Genomic DNA, 14,298 nt, shown 5'->3' with positions numbered 1-14,298 from the left:
GAATTTAAACGACTGTAATGCTGTGGAGATTGACGACCAATTCCGCTCCTTCTGTGAAGATATCACATGATTTGCTGATGTTAAATATTGCACGCCAATACCTTGGACAACTGACAGATGAAAACTAGAAATCAACCACCAGATGGCAGCAGGAAGATTGTGGGGCATGCTGAGCAAGCTGCGAAAATATCCGAGTGATCTGGCCAACTACACCAAAGAAATTGAACAATTGAAGACAAACGAATGTGTAGAGGAGGATGATGTTGACTACGATGGCCTCCACACTTATCTACCTCATCATCCAGTCTACCGAACGGAAAAAGCCACCACAAAAATCAGACCAGCCTTCGACGGCGCCGCCAAATCCAAATATGGACCGAGTCTCAACGACGTTTTGGAGACCGGACCAAATCTTAATCCTGATCTCCTCTGGTCTTAATGCGATTCCGAATGAACAGGATCGCCTGGATCGCTGACATTGAGAAAGCATTTCTCAACATCGCGCAGCAACCCGAAGACGCCAAAGCAGTCAGATTTTTATGGCCAAGGGAGCCGGCCCTGGTAGCACACTCACATCCATCGTCTATCATATAGATGTCTTAATGTCTAAATCAAATCTTATCTAGCTACAACCTAAATTGGATATCACATGGATACTCAATTTACTACGGCCTTATGCTATCTTCGTATAGATTTACTATAGATGTATGTTACTCATACGATGACGGACATCCATTTGTACTAGAAATCAGACGCTTAACAGACAGACGTAACATGACGTCTGTGAGATGTCCAAATTATCTGTCCACAGGATAGATGAGGACGACAAGGACTTTAAATTTTCATAATTTTAACTGCTTATATTAATTTAGAGCCGTTGAACCAAATACGATTGAAAAGTAATAGAGAGTGGTGTAGTGGGTAGAGCACTAGAGTACCAATTCAAAGAACGTGGTTTCGCGCCCATCGAGGAACGTTTCTTTCTTTTCTTTTTGCTTAAATTTAAGTATTTTGAAGACGGCTGTAAGCCGTACCCATTTGGATGTCTTACAGCGCGACATTAGTATAGACATAGGCAATCCTATGGACGTCGGGTTAAGATATCTCACTCGGCTGAAAAGATGGGCGACGTATATCCTATAGATAGAGGCGTGCTACCAGGGGAAATCCCAACTCCGATCTAATCGCATACAAATCGAAAAGAGTTCCATTTGGACTAAGCTCCAGTCCATAACTTTTAAGAGTCCCTATTATTAATAAACATTTTCTCTCAGTAAAATCTAGATTTCACGAAACTGTCAAGCAGATAGAGCAGCAGTTCTACGTAGGCAACTACCTTGGAGGCGCAGACGATGCGACAGCGGCCATAACAATGGTGGGAGAAACTGTCACGCTATTCTCAGAAGCCAAACTCAACACGGGGAGCTGGGCAACGAACAACAAGCAGCTCCGTGACTTTCTCACCCAAAAAAAATGTCAAATCAAGTTGTCGGAATCCTCTCACCCAGGATAGATGGCTAACAAAAAGCGCTGGGTTTTAGATGGGACACGAGCTCCGACTCATTCAAATTTGCCCCAACATCTATCATGCAAGCAGCAGTGGAGATAGGAGACAAAATTACTCGATTCGATACATCAAAAACATTCGATCTGACCCATCAGTTCACGATCTCCTCGCCATGAGAAGAACCAACTGGATTTTCTCCGTCAGCCTCACTCCATGGTGGGGCGGATTCTGGGAGAGGATGGTAAGGATCACGAAAGATCTATTGAGACGATCCAACGGGCGAGCCTGTCTCGAGTACGACGAACTGGAAGTGAGCTTAATCGAGACGGAAAGTGTGATCAACGCGAGACCGTTGAACTACATTGGAGATAAGGAGTGGACGATTCGCTCTCAATAATTTCAAATCAATTCCTTAACAATCGTCGCTAAACTTGTGCAACATCGGAACCAGCAGTGAATCTATTGGCTCCAAACTCAACAAGTAAACTAATCAAGAAAAAGAATCAAAACAGGCGTCAATTCTTCAGTAAATTGTGCTCGTGTTTTGTGTCCTATTACCTGATGCAGTTGGACAACTTTCATGCAAAGGGCGCGTCGGGCCGAAAAATCCGCGTAGAAGAAGTGGTCGTAATTCACGACAAATATTCGAAACGGCTTGTGTGGGAGACGGGAGTAGTTAAAGAATTACTCCATAGTTGCGACGGCCTGGTCTGATCCGTCATCGTCGAATTTCCTAATGGTAACTTATTATCAAGAGCTGTTCAATGTTTGTATCCCATAGAATTGAGAGAAGACCAACTAGAAGATGTGGAGATAGCAGCTAGATGGTGCGCTGAATCCAGAGCCAGTTGAAGAAACTGCTCCACCAATTTCAAATCCATCCAATCCGGCTCCACTCCCATTGCCTCCGATTGGTCCAGCTAACATTGAAGAAAATTATCCTGAATATGATCCAGCCGCAACCGACGCCGGTGGTCGAGGCCCAAGGTATGGGCTCTTGTGGGGAGTATGTTGGGAACGAAACTCGTCCGCAACGGCCGACGACGAGATCCGGCCGCACCACCAGAATTCCGGCTCACCTACAGGAGTATGATCTTCGGGCCCCCCGATAGGCTGCCCCTTGTCACACCCGCTTAACTGTAACTATCTCTATGGGCCCTTTCCCCCTCTGTGTTAACTTAAGATATTGGGGGCTGTCGGGCCCTTAGTGGCAATTTACATCTCTATACAACCAAGTCAGAAATACAAGCGGGTCACAATCAAACTTACTAGTGTCAGCTGCATCTTTGATTCCATCATAATCTCGGTATAGTAATTAGACACGTTTATTATTCCAAACAAGCTTATTGGTTTAGCATTGTGAAAAAACCGTTTATGCAGATGTGGACTATACACGTCTTCGTAAGTTGGCACAATGAAAAAAACGGTTCATTTAATATACGTCATCGTGCCTAGCAGAACGCAAAAGGAATAGATACACTAGATACAAAAGGACTAAACACATCAAAACAGTTATCCTCGGAAATAGGTACCCTTTATGTTGCCAAAATAAAGTATTTAAATTTACTTACTGAATTATCTACAGGTTAAACGTTGTAGATTGCGTTATAGATTTTAAGAAGGCATTATGGATTGTCATTGAAAAAGAATTTGATGTCGGTGTCAAAGTTTTGGCTGTGTGGGTTTCATTAGACACAGCAGTGTCTTTTTCACCACATAAAATCATTAGTTAAATAAAAAATATATTAATAATCTAAGCATATATAATAAGTAAATTTAGTAATAAACAGGTTGACAGTAAATAAGTAACAGAGAAAAATAAACTTTTACTAAACTTTGCAATAGGGCTAACGAGAGCATACCGTAACCATTAGGAAAGGCACACTCTCGGCTATCCCAAAGACCGGCAGGTGTTTAGTAAAGGGTCCTAAAATTCCCCGCCAGGTTCCCTAGGTTAGGAGGCCCCTCGCCTCTCGGGGGTATAGCAAAAATAGTGGTTTTTCGTTCGTAATATATAAAATTATGAATCAATGGGTCCAGAAATTGATTCCATTTAAGCTTAAGCTATTTAATTCCCTGTCCTTAAATAACTAATTCATTTAGATTAGGCCATTTTTTATATCTAATCTAAGAGAGCACCGCATCATGAACCGGAAACTATTTGAATATTTGGAGAACACTTGGATTGATAGCTTGCTTTGGCCTCCTAAAATTTGGTCAGTTTTCATGCAACAGGTATTCTCATATTTCAAAATTAATACAATATTTCAAAACAAAACATAATTTTTTTTAACTTTCAAACTTCTTTTTGAGGTTCGAACCACCAACGAATGGAAGGATGGCACACTCACCAAGCAATCACGCTTGACTTAGAATTATTAATTTTTAAAAACCCCGCGCACCACTTTGTCTCCTCTTAGTTTCTTCTTCATCTCTTCTTTCCATTCTTCCCTTGGAGCAGGAAATGGCGATATTTTTTGTGGACACGGTCACACGGTAGGGACGTTTAAAAAAAATTAACAACAAATAAACTACAATGAGTATTGAGGTGAAACAAACACGAAAATCTCAACTGATAACGAAGGAATGTAGTTATCTAATTATGAACGGGAACTGGAGATGACTGATATGGAAAAGACAATTATACCCGCGAAACTCCATAAGTCGCCACTCGCCATGCAAGCAATTACGAATTACGGGTAACATGAACACGTCACGTCGGGCGAATCACACTTGTCGAATCATGCAAACATGCTGTTAATAACTATGGGCAATGTTGCGAGGAACCCAATTTTTTTATTATTATTCGAAAATACCAATTAAATCTTAAAACATGTTTTTTACAGACCTCCAGTTCAGACTTCAGAGAACCTGGTGGGGAGTCTCAGCACCCCTTAGTAAACACTCGCCTCTCCTCCCCCCCCCCCTCCCTCACACACACACACACACACACATACACAGTCAGGGATAGGACAATGTGTTTCTTACTGTTTTTTCATGCTCTTATTGTAATTTCAAGAACGAACAAGCAGAAAAAATTGCACTAAACTAAATTTCAAGTATAGTATTCTTCCCTTTATCTAGGTATATTTATGATAAAAAAGAATTCATTTTACACCTTTACTTTAATGATCTTATCTGACGTAAATCTGCTTTTTTTTAGTAAACTATTTCTTATGAAATCCTTAAATTTTTTCGGGGGAAGGGGATGAAGAAAAAAATGTAAGTCTTCACGAGTGGAATTATTTCACATTAACTTACACTGCGTAAATCGGATGTAGGTTTGTAAAAAACCGCGCAAGACTTATTAAATCTTTTCTGCATTTCCCCTCCCCCTTTTTTCAAAAGTGCTCAAAAAGGAGTTTGAATATAAATTCCATGTTGCCAGACTCCTTTTGCATGCTTTTGCATACAGAACATTTGAAGTACCAGACCAGAGTAATAGATTATTTTAAAAAATGTATATATATATATATAATAAATAAAAATAAAATCATCTGCTGGTAGTACCATTATAAAACTTTTAGTTTAATATTTGTGGTTTGTGGAATTATTTTTTAAGTTATTTTAAATTCAGTTTTAATTACTCTATTATTATTCAGGTTTAAATTACTATTTGCAATTTTTATTTTATTTAAAAAAAAAACCATGATTAATTAAAATTGAAGGGCACACTATCGGCGGGACCCGGCAAGCAGGGTTAGCATTCTACTTTAACGACGATAACGGTATATACCGAAATCCTTTGCCCAAGACGATCCATCCATTGTATACAGAGTAGTCGGGCAGCTGCAGAATATTGACCTTTGGATTGTCGCGGCATGACCTGACTTGACCTCATTTTATGTCTGTTTTTCCTTTTCCTTTACTTAAGAGTTATTGTTTCTTGCTATAAGTGAACCGTAAAACGGAAGTAATCTTGAAAGAAAAATAGCAGCTCAAATGAATAATAGCAGGTCTGGCCCTTTTTCTCTGGAATTTTCCAATCGGGTCAAAGTTGAACCACCGTCAAAGTTTAACACAATACAAGAAGAGGAGAGGAAAGGGGGAAAATCCTCAGTATAGATCCTCATTATAAGCTATTAAATGTAAACAGAAGAACAAACGGAAGCAAATCGATTGACAAAAAAAATGGGTCATGATCTAGGTCATCTTACCTGCTTAGGTCATGGGAGATTTGAAACCCCTTCCCATATATGGGCGTTTGTATATTTATTTTCAGTTCTTCTTATTGCTTAGGTATATTATACTAGAACTTGGGTATCACTACATATGCACTTGTGATTTGTTATAATCTCTTGTAGAACTTCACATCAGCAACGTTGGACTGAAACCAATTATAACAAGTTTCAAAATAAATGACAAAAGGCTATCGACTCACATTACAATTATTTGTACACGCAAGGGAAAAGGAGAAACAAAAGCGGATGGGCACGGGAGGTCATCCACCGGCCACCGTAGATATACGTCTTGTTGTTCGCAACTGTAATTGAATCGTTTCCCACCTGAGTGTCATTAAATGGATATTTTGAAGAAAAAAAGAAGAAGCATTACAGTTTCTCAGATAGAGTAAGTTTTATTTGGCAATCTCAACCCCGTGTATTTCTCCATAGGAAAAACAAAATATCCTAATATGGAAGCGATGGTTTCCTAAGAAGCTACAGTAATCAAATGACTCGTCTATGATGAAAAACTGGATTTCGGTTATAGTCATAGCCTGACGTTGATTGAATATTTACAGGATTCGATTTGGTTTCTCAAATTGAAAAGCAAAGTCAACTATGTGAGCCGCTTCTCGTTGAAGAAAATTATCTAGTTGCTTATAGCATCGCCTTCTTCAGCAAAAGTAACGAATTGTCGGAAATTTTTATTAACGAAAGGTATCAAAGTCTTGGACGTTGCGCGTTGTATAATTTAGTAGGCATGTAAACTTGTATGTCATGTCCGAATAAAGCCCCAAGAGAAGCAGCTGGTGTCATGGTTATCCAGCAGTGATGGCTGCGTGAGCATATGGGACGCTGGCCGCCCTGTCTATATTGGTATTACACACGCCTATAATATGCTAGTTCTTCGTTGCCGCTGTTGCTGCTGCTGCTCCTCCTCCCGTTTCTAGTGCCAAAAACCGCACGACTTCCGCGTTGTCGGCGTGTCGTGACCGACAAATTTATGCTCCTTTTCTTTCTTTTATCCTTATTTTCTTGCGGGTGGGGGGTTTTCTCGACTTCGCGTCTACATATACACATTGTGTTCGCAAAGGATTTCGAACAGGACGAGAAAAGGGATGATGATGATGGAGGGGAGAGGTTGATGGTGGAAAAGAATCAACCAGCAGCAGCCACGGATAGGTGGGTTGATATTATAGAACTTGCATGGACATATGTTTGGGCCGTTCAGGTGAGCGAGCGGGCGGTCACCATTAGCCATCCTCAAAGAGAGGGATTGTGTTCTGATGGGGGCAAGCAGCCGCAGCCCCCGAACTCACACACACACACATAGTATATATATATACGCACACAGACACACTCACATAGAAAAAGAAGAAGAAGAAAAAAAAATACATAGGAAAGAAGAAGAAAAAGAAGGGGGGTCACTGTCGGTCATTCACCTTCATGGCTCTCTTGTGTGTGTCTATATGTGTATGCGTATATAGACATAAACTAAAGTTCCCTTTTTTTTCCCAACGCACGTATACACACACACCCATAGCCTTACTGAGTCTTGCTCTTATTATATTATTATACATGTATATACCTGCTACACATATAATAAGCCTCCCCCTCCTTATTCTTTTAGGAGGAGGAGTCGTTATCCACATATGATGTTGATTCTTATGGTCATATCTGGTCATATTACCATATTTCCAAATACAATTACGTTAGTGGTTCTACTGCATTAATCTCTTTTTGTACTCAAATCCGGTATTTTCTTTTTTATTATTATAATTTCGACACTTGAAATATCCTTTTAGTAACATTTAACCATTTTTGAATTATTTGAAAATTTAAATGATTATCAAGCGGTATCGCTTTAAAAAATATTTAAACGCTCCTTACATTGAATCAAGTTAAGGTATTTCTCATTTCACATATATTTATTCGCTATTTTTTCCTTGTTAAAAACTTCTTCTGAATGTGTACACACGTAATTCCTTTTATACAAACTCGTCTGGTCGTCTACACATTTTTTAGTTCGTCTATATTTTGATGATTGCGGGGGGTCAGATTCCGGATGACATGTGTCGACAGCATTTCCTCCTCTGCGAAGTCGTCGCCGACTACTTATATTTCTCCCCTGTACACATATACACACACATGCACAGCTACATAGTGTGCATCATGTTCGGAAAACAGCTGAGGTATGTAACACACCGAACAGTGTGTGTTACATTCATACACGTCCGAATTGAACTGGAACTCTGGGAGATGTGATAATTATAAGCTCCTCCGTCCTTGTCCCATGTTTATTTCTCATTCTTTTTTTTGTTTTTGTTTTGTTTCTCCTTCTTCTTATTCCTTTTGTCTTATTGTCCTTCTCTTCTTTTGAGCTTTGTTTCGGTAGTTGATATGTTGTTTGGCGTTGTATACATGTCCAACTGAGCAACAACTTCAGCTCGCGGTGACCGGTTCAACCAGCTAGAATGGTGGGTTTTGAGTTTTTTACACTAAATCTTCGTCTCTTCTTTTTCTTCTGAATTTGTTTTTCTTTGCTCGTCCTTTTGAGGGGTTCGCGTACTGTACCACGCTATAAGGATTGCTTTTCACGTGACTCTGCCTTTTGCCGGCCTTTTGTTTTTCTCATAAAAAATTCCTCTTTCTTTTTCGGGCAGTAACAAACAATGGGGCAAGCTGTGTGTGTGTGTGTGTGTGTGTGTCTATAGGAGTTGGCAAAGAACGAACAACAGGGCGAACGTGTTTTCTGTGTATTATAGCCAAAATGTGTGTATGTAATAGCAGCAGCAGCCAGCATTCGTGATATTATAGAGACGTGCTGTAGCTGCCGCTGGCTGGCCGCTCTTATTCGCCTCTTGTTGTTCTGGTTCTCCTCTAATGTTATTGGGATGTCTTCACGCCGGCAATTTTATTTATTTATTTTTTCCTTTTCCATTTATTTTTTCAGTGGGTTACTGCCGGTCTTTGCCCTTGCCCTGTTCGTCGTACCGTGCGAGCCAGCAAGGCGGTGAAAAGAGTGACGTCATCGGTGACGTACCGGTACCGCCCCTGTTTCCCTCCTTCTTCATCGGCAGTCACGCCTCCCACCAGCCCTCTTCTGTTTATTTCTCCCACCTCTTTTCGTTGCGCGAATCGCCCACTTTCTCGTCGATTTCAAGCGACAACTCGTTTGAACCACTCGACGCGTTTACCTGAAATGCCCACCAAGTGCTGTCACTGCATCGCGGAAATGAGCCGCACGCACGTTTTTCGTCGATCGTTTACTTCCACATCACCGCGCCACATTCGTGTACCTATCACGCTCTTTGTTATTATTACATGAAGTTTCGGGCGATTTACTTTTGAGACGATGGCACCGATTTCAATGTTGAGCTCTGGGCTGCATGCTCCAAGTTCATTGAACCATCAGTCCTGTTTCACTGTAGCATAAAGACTCTCGAAAGGAGTACCACGATAGGGACTATGTACCAAGTCAAACACGCTACCAGAGTGGCAGAGTAGAGATTTGCATAATATACCATCAGTCGGCTGAATTTAAGCATATTATGCCCATTCCAGGAACTCAACTCTTCCATATTCATAATTCATTGCATTTGAATTATTCTATAATCATTTTCATTTAATAGTAATTTAATCATTTGTTATTCGAAGCGCCGAAATTTATCTAGTATGAATAAATCAAGCCAATTTTATTTGATAAAAAAAATTCTCTGATGGAAGTCGAATGATCGGCGGCGCTCAACGATCGTCGGATGATGACCCCAGCTCTCAGCTCTATGAACCAAACAATTTTTCAGACGAATATCCGAACGGCATAGACTTTGACACCGTCTCACAAAACGCCAGCACGTTTCACGCATTCGTGCAGATCCTTACAAGCGCATAAGTTCCGCATTCAATTCTCCGACAGCAGCCTGATTTCATTTATTCAAGGGCTTTCGTGAATTTAGATTTGACTTTCTTTTTATTCGAGTTTTATTTTATTTTTTGGAGGGACGGGGGTTACCAATCGTGAGAATAAACGTCAATCTGTTTTTTGGGGGGTCTGTCCAAGCGTGAATTTTTCTAAAAAGGGGTGGTGGCATCCGGAATTGGCACCAATTCATTGGAATTTAAAGAAAAATAATGAAATAACATCAGAGTCAGATTTGTGTATCGCGATGTCGATTTGCATATATTTTTTGTTTTTGCTGTTACCCAACAGGTTTCAGGGCTACATGATACATGGGTATACGTCTCTTGTGGCTGTTTTTTATTTTATTTTAGTCGTCTCTTTCGTACAACGTTATATAATCTCCATGCTGCTTCAGTCAGAAATGCGGCTGGTGAATAAATGAGAGCGCTACAATTTATACATGCATTTTTTTTTTAGGAATCTTGGCATGGACGCAATCGTCAAATTACTAACCCTGATCTTCATTTAAATTTAAATATAAATAGAAAAATAATAATTTCTCTCTGTCTTTGTGCTTGATTTTTTTTTCGTTTTTTTAATGTGTTTTTTTTTAATTATTATTTGAATCAATATTTTTTTTTATTAATTTTTTAGCGTTTTCCTATTTTTCTTCCCCTTCTTTTTTTCTTTTTCTCTTTATTTCTTTCGCTCGATTTATAATTATTTTTGGGAGGGAGCAATCCTTTGCGGATGCTTTCGACCACTCCCGGAAATAGATTCTATTCACATGTACGACGACATCCGTATTCGCTAGATGTCGCTATCTTTCCCACTTCTTAAGAAAAATAATAATAATTTTAAAAAAAATATCTACTACTTTCCAAACAAAAAAAAAATTCTCCTGCCCAAAATAAATCGTCCTCACCTAGTATTATCACGTTTAGAAGCCATTAAATCGCTAAATAAAATTATCAAAAGTAATCTCAAGAAGGCGTTACGAATAGAAATGGGAGAAAATGGATGGGAAAAGAAAATTAAGGCGGCGTGGATATGTGTTGAACTGTTGATGCGGTGAATGGGCTGGTGGGATGGAAAAAACAAATTGCTGGTCGCCGTCCTCATCACTCGTCCTGCAGCTGAATGGCGAAGCGTTTCGACAATTTCTGCCAGAAGCGGATCATGTCCATCCGGATGAGTCGGTGGACGGGAGCCGGGCAGAGTTTGTACTCGGCGTCGCACTGCTGGGCCGATTTGAAGCGCGAGCCCTTCTTGTCGGCCCAGACGTAGGTGAAGAATCTCTTGAGCGCCGGATGATAGTCTTGCTTGGCTTTGGCCGCTTCCGGTTTGCTGCTCCGGTCGAAAAGGCGCCGCAACAAATTGGACAGCGGCTGATAGGCATCCGGCTGCTGGCTGGCGTAGCAGGTGAGCTTCCAGCGGCAGTCGAGGTTGTCGATCTTCATGAGAGTGAAGTAAGCCTCCAGCCGCGACAGCAGCGGCCCATAGTGCGACTCGAACTTGTAGTCGGACGACTGAGGGTTGTAGCGGCCGGCGGATTTGGCGGGTCTGCTGCTGGCGGGTGACCCGTCATGAACGTCGATGTTGTTGTCGTCCCTTTCCAATGCTGGATGGTGCCTTTCGCGACTGGCCCGACCTCGGTAGTAAGTCGGAGGACGATGGGCGAGCGTGGGCAACAGGAAGCTGACCGGCACCCACACGACCAGCACTGCACACCATGGGGGCAAGCAAAAGAAAAAAAGAAGCGAATTAGATATAAACGTCAACATTCTAGGAATTTGCCAAGTGGCAAGGACTTATTTCCTAATGGCTGCATAATATCTAATCCATCGCACGTATACCCAATGATGGCGATTTGCATAACGCGACTTGTTCGTATAGGCCTAATATCTATTCTGTAACAGGGCACGGGAATAATACCTGGAAGACACAGTCGTCTATGTAAATGATCGATTTCTATTTGTACTCATATCTCTCTCCTGTGTGTGCGTATAGGTTGTATATTATCAACCGAATATCTCGAAGTCGATTGCGTGCTGTCATTGACAACGCCCAAACCTTCGCATTATTTTTTTCGAAACACTTAAAGGGGAAAGAAAAGCGGACCGGTTTGATTCGGTCAATTGTTTGGTTTTGGTTTTGTTTTGTTTCTTTCCAATTTAACCCTGTTGCTCCGCTGTTCCTGTCTCTCCGCAACGCCGGCGTATATGGAGATTGAAAAACAAAATTAAAAAGAGTTTTAAACGAATACGAGTGTAACAGGAGAGAGATCGCACACAATGATTGGACGTAATCGAAATTCCGGCGATATGGAAATAAGAAATTGGAGCGCAACAACAACACAACGTCTGGGAATGAGATTTCCAGGGAAATGTGTTTTTATATCTCTAATAATTCGACGGCGGAGTGACTGAAGAAAACAATTCAACGACCTCAACAATATACAAACAACTCTCGACTGCTGGCATTTCCCATTGCCGTTTCTTGTGTGGAAAACTTTAGTTGTTTTTTTTTAGTTCTAAATTTTTGTTTGTTTGCTCGCTGTCTGTTACGGACCGCAGCAGTGATTATATGTGCTGCCGACACCGTTTTACCATTTCTTGTTTCATAAGTAGGTCACGAATGATGACATCAGAATTGGCACTGTGCGGCCGCAGCCCAGATCCGAGAATTTCAACGATCAATGACAACCAGAAAAAATCAAAGTCATGACGGCTCAATTTTTAAATTTATGCATAGGATCAACAGGTCCAGGGAAAAAAAGAGATAATTATTTTTACCAAATAAAAAACAAGTGGCCCATACTCGACGACGACGTCGAAATATAAACTAAAAGGGCGAACGTGAAAGTTGAAACTCTGCGCAACTATAGACCGGATGCCTTTCACTTTGGCCGTTTCAATTTTCGATCGCGGTCAAGCAATTTGATGATGACAAATGATTTCTTTTCCTTTTTATTACTTGTGCGTTGGCGTTTTACCACAATAGGAATTTAAGGACGTGAGATATCAAAACAAAAATTGAATAACAAATGCCGAAATAAATTTCCTACGAAATAATTGGCGACTATTTTGCGTGCGGAAATGGTCAAACTATTCAGCCACGGTCTACTTTATGCGAATCCAAAACGATAGACACCAAAGAAATTTTTCAAAATCAAGAAAAAGAAATGAGACTTACATCCACGGAAGAATCCTCCGCGGTTGATGGAGAGTAGACGAGACACGGCGGCATTTGACTCGAGTTTTTCCTTGCGCTCCTTGGCCGCCCATAGAAGAGCGTTGAGCCGGGCCAGAGCCGTGGGAAGATGATGACGGCCGTCGTCGCCGTCGTCGTCTACTGCTGCTTCACGCTGGTTGCCGACTCGTTCTTCTTGTTCTTCAAGTTCACCACGTTCCTCCAAGTCTTCCGAGTCCTTGCCATTGACTCGCTCGTCAATGGCTGGGCGCCCGTCCAAACGGTTGGCGCTGCTGTCGTTTCCGATCAATCCAGCCAGATGTCGAGTCAGCTGGGCGGCCGTCAGCTCCTCCGCTTCGATTCGGATGGCGTCAGCCGGAATCGAGTAACCGTCGCCAGCAGCAGCAGCAGCAGCCAGCACCGTCACATCGCAGCACAGTCCAAGAAAGGTTCCCAACAAGACGACGGCCAGCAGCGATGATGATGGCAGCAGCAGCCTGATCCGCCGGCTGCTTCGGCCGGATGGCTTCCGCACGACGGAAGCGTTCCGCATTCTCTCGATCTTCTCGGCTCTTCGAGTGCGACACGGATTAGTAGAGGCCGGTTGGGTCGAGTGGGACATTGCTGGATTGCTGGACCATTGTATTCGTCATCGTGTAATTCTGTTTGTGTGTTTGTGTTTGTGAGTTTAGAGGGGGGAAATGGATTGCAAGTCCAAAAAAGGAAGTAGCTCTCTTTTTCTTTTTTTGAAAAATTGGCGGGACGAGAGATGTGGCTCGTTAGTAAAGGCCGGTGGGATCTAGTTTCGGAGACATCCTGAGAAATTGGATTTCAATCAATTCGGATCGAGGCGATGGCCTTTCCTTTCAAAAGAAGAAGAAAAACGAGGAATTCCGGTCGGAAATGGAAATGAAATGACAAGAAGTGAACGGGAGTGGGGGGGGGGGGGGGGGGGTGAATAGCAAATTCAACTGATGGCCGTGTTTGGAGAGAAAAAGGAGGGGAAACGGATGGCCGGACTGCCACTACCGAACCAAGAAGGAGAGAGAAAAAAAAGGGAAAAATGGAGGTTTTGGTAGGTGCGTCTGGTACGGAGCCGAGTGGCTGAATGTCCTGCTGCAGCCACCAGCGCAGCCAGGTATATAGCTGCTGCTGCCGTAAGGATGTCGACTGCTTGGGCTCACACACACAGATCCGTCAGCGCCCGAGTGCGGATGAGTTGGGGCAGGTGAGGGCGGGGCTTAAAGACCAGCTGGGCGGAGCTACCCACTCCACAGAGGGAGGAACTAGACATTTGTCTTTATTTCTCTACTGCTGCTGCTGCTGCTGCTGTCCTATGTGAATGTTTTTGTATAGAGCTGGAATAGCTGGGCTCGCTCTGTCGCTTGCACACCCCCACTGCTGCTGGAAGTGGTGATGATGAGACGGACGTTGGGGGCCAAGGCGTTCGAGTCACGCCGCTCGGCCACGTGACGTCACCGATGTTGAGTGTGGCCGCGATACGTATACGTACGTCATCATTCATTGTCGGACAC

At 42.2% G+C, this 14,298-nt stretch overlaps 1 protein-coding gene across 1 annotated transcript; it reads right to left on the bottom strand.

Annotated features, from left to right (window-relative positions):
* Positions 1-9,915: 9,915 nt before the first annotated feature.
* On the bottom strand, positions 9,916-14,178 carry LOC124204080. The gene is made up of 2 exons (XM_046601090.1): positions 12,767-14,178; positions 9,916-11,294 (listed from the first exon to the last, which is right to left on the bottom strand). Exons 1-2 carry the CDS (start codon positions 13,383-13,385, stop codon positions 10,693-10,695), a joined length of 1,221 nt encoding a protein of 406 aa, XP_046457046.1. The 5' UTR covers positions 13,386-14,178; the 3' UTR covers positions 9,916-10,692.
* Between the last annotated feature and the right edge of the window lie 120 nt (positions 14,179-14,298).

This window comes from Daphnia pulex, chromosome 10, assembly GCF_021134715.1.
Source record: "Daphnia pulex isolate KAP4 chromosome 10, ASM2113471v1".
Taxonomy (NCBI): domain Eukaryota; kingdom Metazoa; phylum Arthropoda; class Branchiopoda; order Diplostraca; family Daphniidae; genus Daphnia; species Daphnia pulex.
Note: the sequence above shows the minus strand (reverse complement) of the source record. Positions and strands in the feature narration are given on the sequence as shown.

Bases quoted from the DNA above. Each gene is read 5' to 3' on its own strand.
- LOC124204080 (XM_046601090.1), bottom strand. From the start codon at position 13,385: ATGTCCCACTCGACCCAACCGGCCTCTACTAATCCGTGTCGCACTCGA. The intron at 11,295-12,766 runs GTAAGTCTCATT...CATGGTGTGCAG, and splicing joins CGGAGGATTCTTCCGTGGAT to TGCTGGTCGTGTGGGTGCCG.